Source organism: Sordaria macrospora, chromosome 1, assembly GCF_033870435.1.
Source record: "Sordaria macrospora chromosome 1, complete sequence".
NCBI lineage: Eukaryota > Fungi > Ascomycota > Sordariomycetes > Sordariales > Sordariaceae > Sordaria > Sordaria macrospora.
In genome coordinates this window covers 2,661,552-2,674,980 of record NC_089371.1, presented here as the reverse complement: position 1 = coordinate 2,674,980, position 13,429 = coordinate 2,661,552, and the positions used below count along the sequence as shown (strand labels likewise).

General features: G+C 52.9%; 2 protein-coding genes across 2 annotated transcripts; both read right to left on the bottom strand.

The window, feature by feature from the left end:
- Positions 1-391: 391 nt before the first annotated feature.
- On the bottom strand, positions 392-4,117 carry SMAC4_05948 (uncharacterized protein; the record flags this gene model as incomplete). The annotated part of the gene is made up of 1 exon (XM_003351021.2): positions 392-4,117. The coding sequence occupies one exon, from the start codon at positions 4,115-4,117 to the stop codon at positions 638-640; it is 3,480 nt and encodes a 1,159-aa protein (XP_003351069.2). The 3' UTR covers positions 392-637.
- Positions 4,118-4,723: 606 nt separating this feature from the next.
- Positions 4,724-10,304, bottom strand: SMAC4_05949 (uncharacterized protein). The gene is made up of 3 exons (XM_066090365.1): positions 10,078-10,304; positions 9,425-9,652; positions 4,724-9,325 (listed from the first exon to the last, which is right to left on the bottom strand). Exons 1-3 carry the CDS (start codon positions 10,203-10,205, stop codon positions 5,287-5,289), a joined length of 4,395 nt encoding a protein of 1,464 aa, XP_065945574.1. The 5' UTR covers positions 10,206-10,304; the 3' UTR covers positions 4,724-5,286.
- Positions 10,305-13,429: the final 3,125 nt, after the last annotated feature.

Below are 13,429 nucleotides of genomic sequence, written 5' to 3'. Positions count from 1 at the left end.
GATGGTGAATGTGATAAGATAGCAGTAGTGACTGCTTGTGTACTTAGTCCGGGACCTTTTCTCTCTTCCTTGTAGGTAACTATTGACGTGAAAACGCGAATGTTGTATAGTAGAAGAAGAAGAAGAAGAAGAAGAAGAAGAAGAAGAAGAAGAAGAAGAAGAAGAAAGAAGAAAGAAGAAAGAAAGAAAGAAAGAAAGAAAGAAACAATAAAACAAAACCGCGCGTTTGTAACGCTCGTTCATTGGTATTTTATCTTGCATGCGTACGTACAGTACGTCTTGTAATCATGGCATGACTTCTTCCAGCAACTTGATTCTCTATCTGTAGCAATAACACTCATACCATGAATTTTTGTTATATCCCCCCTCTTTGACGAGGGACACTGTTATCTTTTCTATTATCCATTAACCATTACTTCATGCCGCGTACATGTATATATCCAGGTTTTGCTTTTATACTCAACGTGTGCCTGCCGCCGTACAACTAATTCAAAAACTCTGGCAGAAAAAGAAACTCTGGAAGAAGTCGTGCGTCCAGTCCAGTCGAGTCCAGTCCAGTCCAGTCCAGTCCAGTTCAACTATACGTGCCACCACGACAGCATTGTGGGATGATACGCCTGGCCGGAGTTCCGTCCCATCAATAATAACCCATATTGGGATTCATTCCCCCAGCATGATGATGTCCACCATGTCCACCATGTCCAGCGTGCTGCTGCTGCTGCTGTTGCTGTCCCTGCTGTCCATGCCCAGCACCAGCACCACCGCCGCCGCCGCCACCTGTTTGGCTCCTATCATTCTGCTGCTGCTGCTGATCACCCCCGTACCAGCCCTGACCATAACTATACACCTCCCTCCCTCCCCCTCCAAACCCAGCAGCCCCCAAACCGCCATCAAACCCCCCACCCGCGCCCCCACCCATGTCCATTTCACCGCCCATGCCCATACCCATACCCAACCCCATACCCAACGCCATCACATCAAACTCATCGCCCACCACTCCGCCGAGCGTCAGGTCCATAGCTTGCTCGAACCCATCGCCAAAGTTGACCGGCTCAAATTCGGGCATGAACGCTTGGCTGAACCATGGGAGTGGGTCCTGAGAGCCAAGGGCCTGCTGGTTCATATCTGGAACTGTCGTGGCGGGACTAGCGCCTGACATATTAAATGGCGAATGTTGGGCAGGCTGCTGTGAGCGATGGAGATTCCACGCCACAGAAGCATCGTTGGGTGAGGCGCTGATGGGGGCCGAGAGGATGATGTTTGCGTTGTTGGGCATGTGGGCGGTGTGTTGACTAGGCGATGGACCTGGACCTGTTGTGACGGTGGGTTTTCCTCCGGGAGGAGGAGGAGGAGCAGGACCGGAACTGGAGCTGGAGGTTGGGACGGTTGATGATTCGTGCGTTGCGACCTCGGAGAGGAGATGGAGAGGTGTGTCTGCTGTGGTTGGGTAGTTGGAGGCGTTTGGTTGCTGTTGCTGCTGTTGCTTATGTGCTTGATTTGATCGTAAAGTCCCGGAGGCGGTGGTAGCGAGGTTCTTGTCGCCGGCATTGTCTTTTCGTGGCGTTTGGTTGCTACCAAATGAAGGCGTAGTTGATGACTCGGTAGAGGTACCCGATGCTGCCGCTCCGGAAGGACCAGCCTCAGTACGGGAGGTGCTCGACCCTTTAGGCCGGGCGGGCTGTTTCTGCGCTTGAAACCACTGTCTAAGCATCCCGAGAACGAAGAAGAACTTGGCGGCTGGTCTGTTCTTGTCTTCCGCCATAGTAACCTTAAACTTCTCCAATAGTTTTTCGATCCACTTCTCAACCTCTATGTCCTCCTTCTTCATGACTTTGCCAAGCTCAGTCTTGGGCGAAATCACAGACAAATGAATTCTGATTAAGATGACCACGGCGTAGGCGATGCGCACAAAGCTGAAAGCAGGCAGGCAGCGTATGCTATGAATCTCCATGTTGAGGAAGATTTCAAATATGTGCTTGATGGCTTCCAGAGTTGCGCTCAGCGCTTTGACGTGGGCAGGCGTCAAGTTACCGTCCAGCCAGGCTGTTTGGCCGTCAATGGACGTGTTAGGTCCTTTGACGTCGTCCGGGCTCTCGTTCTGCCAGACGATCTCGTGCATGTACAGATCAAGAACGTGAAAGCTTAACATGAGCGACGGCTGCCGCATGTCGTCCGGGAGTGACCTTTGGTACTCGTCTAGTTTGTGCTCGAAATAGCTCAGTAAATGCTGTGTCCTCGGGATCGTGATGCTAGAGCCAGAGTTATGGTCATCGAAAAAATTGATGCCAACCTCTTCTGCTAGCCTGTGCGTCCATATCAAATGACACAAATATTTGTCCGTTGGCGCTGCTTCAGGCGAGGTCTCCAGTATGCTGACACTTTCTTCCATAAAAGAAGACCAGCGGATGAGATTCGGGCGGTGGAGTGCCATGGAAGTATTGGTTGCCAGAAAATAACACGTCAACCACGCCCGTCTGGACTCGATTGACGTAGGATCCGGAGGAGGTGGCTTGTACATGATCTTGTCACGTATGGTGGTGGGCATGCCGTTCCTCAATCCGCCCCTTGGCTGTCTTTTCCTTCCCAGGCCAAGATCGATGGCCATGACAGCGGCGATGTGAAGCAACTGGTAGAACTTGAGTTCCTCAAAGCGTTCGGGTGGCCAGTACCATATGGTAGCCACCTGGATTGCCTGAACAAGCTCGAGACTCTTGTTTCCAGTCACCATGACCTCTTCCGCAAAGCGTTTCATCAACTCGTTCGTCAAGATCTTTTGCACAGAGGGTATTTCCCCCGCGGCAGCAGCCATGACGGCGTGGAAAAGGATCGGGTGCGATCTCCTGAGCTCATCTGCCGTCATATCGGCGGGGAAAACGACACCTGGCAGATGTGGCACCATATGCTTGTTATATCGCTCGAAGAATGCAGATGCCTGAGCCATGCTGATGACATTTCGGTCAACAATATCAGGTTGTCGTGCTGGCAGTCGCGGTATAGAGAAGTTATTATCTCGCGGATCCTGACTAGCTCGCTCCCGATCGTCGGCACCATGCTTCCGTTTCAGCCCCCCAGGGGCCATAGTCGGCGTTGGGTATGGGTTATTATCGCGATCCATTTCGCCGTAGCCAGGCCAGGCTCGTGACGGTGTCTGTTGGCGTCCTGACGCAGGTTGTTGTTCTCTCGGTGGACCAGGCCAATCCCTTGTTGCGGAAGGCGGTTGACTTATAGATGTCCCTCTTCCAGACCCATAGCCATTGTTGGGATCATAAGGAGTCGCTGTTGTATACCTCGGCACCGCTTGTGCATCAGGCCCAGTAGTCGCTGGGGAGACGGACGGGGATGCCAGAGGCAAGGGATTCGTGCCACCGCGTACGTTTTGCAATGTCGCCGTCAGGGCATCGATCTTCTTTTCCAGCTCCGCCACCCGATTATCTGCCTTTTTCTGACGCTTGCGCGAAGGTTCGGTGATGACGCAGGGTCGCTTAGCTTTTGCGCAGCGTTTGCAATCCCCGTTCGGATTCGCGGGGTTCGGCTCGCATCGGACCTTCAGACCGCGGCAACTTTCGCAAGCCCGGGGCTTCTTGGGTTCCCCGTTGGGACCTCTTTCTCCGCCATCAACACCAGGCGATGGGACATCGGCAGGCGTATCATGGGCCGTCGCAGTGCCGGGGGCAGCGGAGGAGTCGTGACTGTAATCGACGGAGGAGGTTGGAGATTGCGGCGGGATCGAAGAGAAGGACGGCGGGTTATGAGCGGTCGCTTGCGATGTTACGGATGCTTTCGAGTCTGGTCGATTGTGCGGTGTCTGCAACTGATACTGCAACTGAGACTGTGCTGGAGAGTTCGTCTGACTTACAGTAGCAGATCGAAGTTGGGAGCTGTGGTCTGGTTGACCGGATGGAAGATGGGTCTGGGAGTTGGGGTGATAATGTGGATGCGCTTGTAGCTGTGGTGGTTGATGTTGGCTGCCGGGACTCGGTGCATTGATAGTACCACGGCCACCCTGGGTATTGCTACTCGTCGCGTTCTGGTCGGCCGCGTTTGTCGACGGTGTCGTCACTGAAGCTCCATTGGCCGCGTTGTTGCCAGAGCTGCGAAGCTTGGGATCGATATCCATGACCCCGACCAAGGGACGCAATGGAAAACTTGTCGCGCCACTATTGTCTCGGTGTGGTGCCCACTGTCGTGCTGTTTGCTCTTGCTAGCTCGCGGGGTTGCTATGCTATGGTGTCGTTGACGTCGGGATGACGGGCCTTTCTTCGTCCGATCTACCGATGATGCTGTTCGGGTCCGGGTGAAAATAGTCGGAGGTCGGCGGTTTATCTGTGGCAGTCTACCTCTAGCGTGTTTCGCCCAGTGACAAATCAACGTAAACTGCCACAGTCGGGCTAGAATACTATAAGAATTACATGACCGTTAACACCAGGACCGTTTTCTTTTTTTCTCATTGACCTTCTTCCTTTTATTCGTCTTTGAGCTTATTGATAGTCATCAAAACTCGTTGGTGTCTTATTTATTCCTGTTGACATCTTGCTCTGGAGTCTACGTTTTAGGCGAGCGTGTTAGGTCGTGCTTCGTCACGTGGTCTGTGCTTTTGCCCCTGATCGGGTGTTATTCATCACAACTTCCGTTTTTGGGATCTGAATCAGCCAGCTGAGGCGTCCCTGAGAACTCACAGAAGCGAGGTCGTCACAAAGGCTTTTCCATTTCCGTTGGAAACATAAAACATCACAGGTACGTACATTATTACCAGCTTCAAGCCTACAGGGATTCTTCCTTTTCGAGACAACCCCTATCATTAACTCGTCAAAACGCGACTTCCGTACTATTTTTTTTTACATATTATCCAAGCAGATTTTCTTCCTCACATTGGTGCCATATTTCAACTGGCATGAATGGTATCCTAGTATGATATGATACATCAAGTCTTGAAGGTTGTGATCTGCAACCAAAACTTGAAATGACGGTTTAATGTTTGACAACAGCCGCCATCTAGTCTAAGTGACCCCGAGTAAGAAGAGAAGAGGAAGAGAAAGAGGAAGAAAGAAGCCAAAGGACATTGGAATGTAATGGTATCTCATATTGGTCGCAGAAAAAAGAAAAAATTGGGATGTGGAGAATATTGGCGTAAAAATGCCGTACAAAACGTCTGTAACATATCCAAAAAGAGGATATCCAAGAAGAGGATCTAGCAGAGATATCCAAGCACAAGACCGGAACGAACGATCCTCGGCATCCATATTCTGCGTGGAGATGTAAGATAGGTAGAAATGCAGATCAAAGTGGTTAAAACCGATTATCGTCTCTGGACTGGCCTCTTGTTCCCGAAGGGTGAAGGTTGGGCATACTGCTCTTGCGCCGGTCCTTCATTGAATATTGCTCATAAGAGGGGGTGGCAGACGGATGGAAATCGTGAGATCCCCCGAAACCTGTGCTAGGCCTCATTCCTTGTTGCGCAGAGTATAACGCAATATCGTCATAGGCGGGTCTTTGAAGTGGAGGTGTGGGAGTGCTCCGCGAGTGCTCCCGCGCAGCGTTCATCTGAGCCATCTGTTGCATGCTCATAGAGAGCGGTGGCGTTGGCGTATTGCGGCTCACTTGGCCCTCGATAACGGGCTTCATAGTGGGCCGCTGCCCATAGGGTGAGCCGCTGTGAGTTGACGACCGAGTGTCCGAAGGGTGCGACCCGGTACGTTCGTGAGTGCTGCTGTGGACACTACCAGAATCCGTCGTGGGAAGCTCATATTCGCCGGGGTCAATGCCAAAGATCGCTTCGTAGTTCTGGAGGAAAAGAGCGAAAACAGGAGCTGGAATGTTGAGTGTAGGCGAGAACACAATAGCAACGTTGCGTACTGTCATCTTGTTGGAGTCGGCATGGTTGATGATCTTGATCAGGAAAGCAATCAGGTACCTGAGGAGGGTACCATTGGCCTGTGGGAGCCGTTCCACGAGCACCGAAAGAGCTGCGATTCTCTGGGCCTGATCCGGGAGCTTTTCAGTAACGGACTGGAACTCGGGATGGAGATCCCGTGTCAATATGGTTGTGGGCAATTCGCGCAGATAAGCCTTGAGCAACGACGCGACAGCATGGATATCGTGATACTGCCCATCGTTAACCAGGTCAATATCGCCCTCATTGTTGAACCGTTCTTTCAACTGCTTGATGACAACGTTGGAACCGCTCAGCCTAAAGATACCCTCTTCGTTGATGGCATCCTTGGCATCCAGGTATTGGATACAGCGATAAACAACAGCTGGCAACGGGACCCTAACGTCCACTGGAGCGTTGTACCTCACTGCTTCAGCCAAGGGTGCACCGAACACAGGCCTGACCGGGCCGTGGTGGTTGTTCGCTTGGCCGTTCTCGCCAAACAGCGTATGGTGTGCATCGATAGACTTTCCGGCCTTCTCTTTGCTATCACCCCAACCAAAGATACTTCTCCGTGGCCTGGGGGCCTTTTGTTCCACAACGGGCGGTGCCGGCAGTGGCGCCGAGGGGCCCATGCCTAACTTGGTACCCCAAGCCTCCGAGTTTGAAATGACCTGGGGATCGCGAGGGGCTGAAATTGTAAAGCCGGATGGCACGGCATGTCCCTGAGCAGGAGGCTGGTTGGATGAAACGCCTTGTGGTAAGTCTCCTTGCTTTGTGGTATCGTAACTTCTGCCCACTGTCTCGACTTGTTGCTTCTTCTTATTGTGGTTTCCATTGGCCCGTTCGGAGTTGGTAGAATCATGCCTGTCGTGGGTCTGGGTTTTCTTCGAGCGGTCCTCCTTTTCATCGTCGGTGTAGTCAATCCAGCGCAGCAGTGCTGACACCCACTCATCCCGTTCCCTGTCGCTTTCAGCACACAGCACATGTGTAGTGACGCTAGTTGGGTCTTTCTTCTTGGGTTCCTTAATCACAAAGGCATGCCGGTACTGATTGTCGGGATTTTCCACCCCAGGTCCACGGGCTGGGGAATCGTCATGATGACCGTGCTTGCCGACCTGTGTCATGATCTGCGCCTTCTGTAGCTTGATGGTACCAAGATGGGCACCACCGGGTGTCTCGTAATACTTGAGATGGGGGCCATCTAGGATGAAGTACCTGGCCTTCCAACCGCCAAAGTTCTTGCCGCGCTTCGTGAGATAACCCTTGCGGTAAGGCCTTCCACCAGGCCCAGTTAGTACCGCTTCCGGATTTTCGTAACCAGTCGAAGATCCGGTCTCGTCGGCATTGGGCGGGAGAGTATGCGTGGATAGATACTTGCACAGTTCCAAAGCCGTACCATGATCGAGAGGAGTGTTCAACAGTTCATCCAGGTATTGGTTGAGGGCAATCCGACGGGCGTCCAGCTTTGCGGGAGCATGTCCGCTGAACAAAGACCTATCAGGAGTTCTTGCAGTGAACGTGGGACAACACTTGAGCCTGTTGTCGAGCTTTGCTAAAGAGGCCGAGTCCTTTTCGACCCTCCATAGCTCGCCACCGTCCGCTCTGGAGAACACAGCCAGGGTGAAAACTGGGTCTTCTTCGAGCTGTGTCATGGACAGCAGGCTAGCCCTGGAGGGCTTCATACGAGAAGACGCAACCCTAATATCGATGGATGGAAGAGCGTTTGGCGGCAGCAAAAGGTCTGGGTATTCCTCGGTCACGAAGCCCCTATAAATCCTAGTCCTTTCGGTCGGGCTCTCGTAGGTGCTCTTGGTTGGGCTGGAGGTAGAAGATATGCTGTCGGTTTCCTTCACCATATGTATAGGTCTAGGAGAAGGCAGTGGCATCGTTGGCGGGGCGGAGATGTGCAAAGGTGTGTTGGGTGGCAGAGGAATCGGCGCTCGCGGTGGCCGTGGGGACAGCGGTGCTCCCATAAAGTTCATGCCCCTAGGCGAAAGTGGTGGTGAGCTGACTCCTCCCATCGGCATCGGGCGTGGGCTAGAGGGAAGACCAGGGCTCAAAAGCGGCATCGCATAGGAAGCATCCCGCTGAACCGTCCCACTGAGAACCCCGGCCAGTGACGAGACAGTCGTCTCCTGAAGAGGAGCACTCATCTTCACTTCGAGGAAACGGGGGTCGGATGGCATTCCCGCCGGAGGCGGCGGTGGCGCGTCCTCATTTGGGGCCTTGCTGGCACTCTTCTTGCTCTTTTTCGACAGGCTTCGCAATTCGGCTTCTTTTCTTGCCATGATTTCGCGATCACGGTCATCTTCCTCTCGTGTCCTCCGGCGGCCTCTTCGTTCTTCAAGGCTTTGTTGGTCGGCCTTGGGGTCGTCGTCATACTCGGATCCGCTGTCTGCCTCGACGGGTTGTTGTGCCTTTTTGCTGTGCAGAGCACTATCCTTAAGCTGAAGAGGTGCGGGCGGTGGTTTACGAAAAGGTGGTGATGTTGGAGGGGGCAGCTGTCCCCGTAGAGGCAGATCAATACGCTTTGAAGAAGACTGTTCTGTAGGTGTCGCAGGGAGCGGCATTTGAGGAGGCACGCTTGGCAAACTTCTCGATGGTGGTAGGTTCGGTTTGATATGAAGTCCGGTGGCTTGCTCCTCGGCTTCGGCTGCTTGCCTCCTAGACTTCTCGCGCTCCCACTCCAGCGCGTCGACATCATAGTGATTCAGCGCATGTTCGCTCGGCTTCGGCATCATATGAGAAGGATCCAGCATCTCACCCATGGCGGATGGAGAACCATGAGAAGGTGGTTGGCCGGCAGGAGGAGTCACAGGGTATGGCGCCATAGACATGTCGACGGATGATTGTCTCTGGTTGGTTGGGTTTTGGCCAGGAGAGCCTGGGACTTCCAGTACGTGCTCCTGGATTGAGAAGTCGGAGCCGGTTGAGGTCCTGTTTATTTCCTGAGCTTTTGCAGCTGCTACTGCCGGAACTGAGGGTCCATCCGGGTCACTCAGTAGCTCCTTTAGCTTCTTCCTGTATTTTTCCTTCTCCTTCAAGGCCCGCTCGAGGTCCTTATTGAGGCCCAAGATCATAGCTCTCTGCTTATCAACCAGTCGCCATAGTTGCGCGTTCTGCTGGGCTTGTGATTGCTTCTCCTTTAACAAGTACTGGATGACTGCCTCTGGACTCCCGGCGGTCTTGATTAAGCCAGCGATCTCTGCGGGCCCTACGTTGGTCTCTTGCGATGCTTTTGTAGTGTTGTTTGATCTCGTCGATATGGCTGATATTGCTGAGTCCATGGAGGAGTTTCTCGGGGCATTCCTGACAAGGTCAGCCCGCACTGCCGATGGACCTGCCATGGCAGAAGTCTGGCCAGATGAGGAGCCTGAAGGAGGCTGCTGGATCAGTCCCGTAATCGAGTTGTTGCGATCATTCGAAGATTTTGGGCTGAACGACGATTCTGGTCTGATTCATGACATGCGATGTTAGCACGGTGTTCGGGCTCGGTTTTGCTTTCAGTCGCCAACGTCGAAGGCCAACAGGTATGGGACGGGGTCTACACACCCTGGCCTTGTTTCCTCTGGAGTATCTCTGCCCGAAGATTCGCTATCGAAGAAGGCCGTTGGCGAGGGGTGATCGGGAGCAGTCGTTGTTACTATCCGCGGAATCGCGGCCGCTACGAAAGGGTTGTGGAACGTCGGCGAGAAGTCGGATTGTGTTGGGCCGGGACTCGTCGGGGGAGAGGCAGCGGTACTTCGTTGCAGGGGGCTTGGGACAGGTTTCTGTGGGAACCTGATGTGATAGATCGATTGGGTCAGTATCGTGGACACGGCAGCAGCAACTATCTGACAGTAACACAGCAGTGAAGACAGCAGAAGAATCTGTAGGGGGTAGGTCGGCTGGCGGCGGTTTGTCCGGTGTCGGTTGTGCGCCGCTGGACAGTCGAAAGTTGCTCTTGGGGGCTCGTCCGTGCGATCTTCAGCGTCTGTCGAATTTGTCTTCCGTCCGTCTCCAATATCCTTCCGATGTTCAAATGTCTTCAAGCGGCTCGGGTTCCCACAGCACAACCAGTGTTGAAGTCTGATCCAACGGACACAACCATCAAACCCACGTCCTCCCTAGAAACGATCTCAACTCCACACTCACTTGGGGAAATTGGAGGCGCAAAACGAGAAATGACACGAAGCAAAGCCAAACGCGGAAACAAGATGACATACCTCTGCGAGGAGGGTGTTATTGGCAGCGCACTGTTGGGTGGTGGTGGTGGAGGTGCTGTGGTAAAGGCTCTCCCATCATAATGTTGGTTTGACGGGCCAGCATCGGCCGGGTGAGCAAGCTGCGACATGCCCGTGGTCCGTAATGCGACAAAGCGCCCCTGGAGAAGGGGAATGGAACCTAGGTACTACAACCCAGACACACACTTGGAGAGGCAGATAGGAGGACAGCACCAGGAGTCCAGGACTTGGCGGCCAATTGAGGACGAGACGTGAGAAGAGGTGAGGGGACCTGTGAGAGGGACCTGCGGAGGGGGTCAGAGCTTAACGCAGGATAACTCGCCAAAGTTTCGAAGTGCCCGGGTGACCCTGATTAACGTCGCATATGTTAATTCGCCGTGGTAGCCTCTCAAGAGTACAAATTGACTTCCACAAGCGCGCAACGGGCGACTAGGAAAGTAGAGGTATGTAAAGTAGCTGGCGTGGGTGTGTCCAGGGTGCGGTTCGGGTAGTATGCTCAATGTTTGAACTATGCGGCGCAGTTGGCAAGACAGGTTCGACTCCGATGCTCAGTCGTTGAGTGTATGCAGCGTATGAACCGGGCCTCGGTCGATTCAGCTTGTGACGCGCGGCAGGGGGTTGGTGATTAAATATTAAGGGTTGACTGCTTTATTGCTATGCTGGCCAAGTATGTGTGCGTGTTATGAACCTGACGGGAATCGATAACGTAGACGGTGGTGTTGGATATGGCTGCTTTGGTGTAGAATGTGCCTGCTTTGCTGTCTCGGGCGGTAATGAAAGAGTAGGGGCTGTTCGAGACAACAACCAAGATAGGCCTTTCCACGGAAATCCTGGGCGTGTATCGCGGAACGTTGTATGTTGAGTGAGGGTCTCTGTGTCCTTTGTTTCGATCTAACCTACAGTGTAGGTATGAGTCGCGACATCTGGGGGGTTAGAGCCGAGACGGGACGAGGAGCGGAAGTGGTAAGAAGATGAAAGACGGAAAAAGAGTCAAATGACGGGTCCAAACACTGGAGGACCAAGATGGAAGACCCAGCCGGATGGGATGGGCTCGGATGGGACTGAACAATGGGATCGATGGGATCGATGGGATAGAATAGGATAGGATAGGATAGGATAGGATGAAATGGGAAGTTCCATGGCAAGAGACCAATTCAAAACTTTTTTTTTCTCCTCACATCTCTTTGGCCTTTGCTTCCTTCCCCTCTCCGCCGGTCGTCCAATGGCACTCTTTTGGTGTCCCTTTGTCGATGTCCAGTCCTTTGTTCGAGGTAACAACCCCCCTAATCCCTGAGATTTGAGAGATGGCAATCGACTGACTGATTTCCTAGTGCTGTATCTCGTCTGGACAGCGGCCAACTTTGGGCCAAGTTTAATTCCCCGTGCTGCTCGTCGACAGAGCCTGCCCCCGCGAATTGCCCCGTGGATGCAACTGTATTGGATCCGCAACGTCCGCGCCAAGTCCGCATCCATCCACATGTGCCGCCGGCGCTGTTCAATCAAACCGGGAAGGGCTGGTCAGGGACACCAGGCGCTCAGGACACTGGGGTCGCTTCACTTTGGTGTACCTTTGTGCATGAGGCAGCGCCTGGGCTCTGGGGGGTTCCTGCTAACAGATTTCATCGTGAACCAGGTGTGATAACCCTCAAACCGGGAGGGCTGAAATGCTGAATGAGATGTCGTATGTTAGCAACCGAAGGTAACTCTCTCGGCAGTGGTGGCTACCATCCCACCATCCCTCATGAAATTAAAGGCAGGGATCAGGGTCACAGCTCAGAGCACATGCCGCCATGGCAATCGGCGCCACTGACCTGCTGAAGGTTAGAAAGCTGCTTTGGTGATTTCACCAGACCGAGAGCAGCAGCATCTCATTTCATGCTCAACCACAAGACTCACTGAACCTTTTCTCAACTTGCTGGTAGGTAAGTTGTGCATTCTCCTTGTTAACATTGTTTGCCGATACACAGTGGAAGACGCAAGATCTGGGATTCAATTCAAGCAGCTCCCGTCGTGACACAAGAGTGATGTTGAAAAGTATCTGCTTGTGTCATCCCCGCCGCTTGTCCCGCGCGCGGCCCCGCCTTCAGCGGCACCGGGATCGATGCAAACTCCAGTGTCTGCATGCACGAGCTCGACATTACTGCAGGAACACAGGACACCTGGATGTCTAGCGCGCGCAAACATCATGACTTTTCTCTTTTTAAGTTGAATGTGGTGCAGCAGTTTCATACAGTCTCGGTCGCCATATTTACCTGAGACGAGAATACCTAAAGTCAGGCGAAACAGGCGCCTTGGTCGAGACATGAAAGTTTCAATCTTGAATTCAAGGTAAACCACCAGTCAACCACGGTCAAGACGGGTCAATCTGTTCCTGGATGCCTTTGGCCCTAGAATTCAAGCATCGACAACCAAGATGAGCTACCCAGTTCAATAATCTATACCAGTAGCCTCTACAGAGCTGACGTGATGGGGACTAATATTCCTCGCGGGGTAGCCTGTTGACGAGCAATGTCCACCTCGTCAGATCATCCCCCAAGACAGTATGTATTCTCCGGTGATATGGCTCCGCCGTTGTCGCCAGCAAACATGATGAAGTCGCTTAATCGACGGGGATATCAAGCGCGATAATGACCCTGGACCCTCTTGTCCTACCTACCTGCCGTTCAGAACAATGAGCGTGGGATAGACTGGCGCAGACAACTATGCGCGCTACCTGTCAGTTCTCTTTGTTCATGTTTCCCCCATGTTGATAATCACTTCAACGCAGCTCCCAGCTCCCAGCTCCTTTGGTCATGAGCTGACCACGTATGCAATACGAGATGCTCCTGTAATTCACACATCGAACACGAATATCACAAAATGAGATATATGTACGCAATCGCCTGCTCTACCCTTGTGTTTAAACCTCCAAAGAGGCACATCTTTCCTCCCCATGCGCAAGAACCAACAAGGGAACAAGGGAATCCAGCTAGGCACGCCATAAAAAACAGACACCAGTTAAACACGGGGAAGACAGGGCAATGACAGGTCAAGGCTGTTTGGTGCCATTTGATAGGCCTGATATCGGCAGCCGTTAGAAATTGGCGGCTCCTGACGGCAAAATCTCTTTTCGTTTTCTCATCAAAAGACAGGCAGACTTGCCGAGATCAGAATTTGTGGTTACTGGTGGCAGAGGGGAGTTCGACACTAAGACATCGATCGGGAAACCAAAAGGCAGGTCAGCAACCGCGCACGCGCGCAGGATTTATTGCGTACAAGACCTTCCACATTGTACACTACGTATTGCGACTCTGCGCCGGGGAACGCAGATTATCACCCCCTTTTTGGCACATGC

What these genes read in the sequence shown, in the direction of transcription:
- SMAC4_05949 (XM_066090365.1), bottom strand. Translation starts at nt 10,205, where the DNA reads ATGTCGCAGCTTGCTCACCCGGCCGATGCTGGCCCGTCAAACCAACAT. An exon ending in ATAACACCCTCCTCGCAGAG is followed by an intron (nt 9,653 to 10,077) that starts GTATGTCATCTT and finishes CTATCACATCAG; the next exon opens with GTTCCCACAGAAACCTGTCC. An exon ending in CCAGAGGAAACAAGGCCAGG is followed by an intron (nt 9,326 to 9,424) that starts GTGTGTAGACCC and finishes GTCATGAATCAG; the next exon opens with ACCAGAATCGTCGTTCAGCC.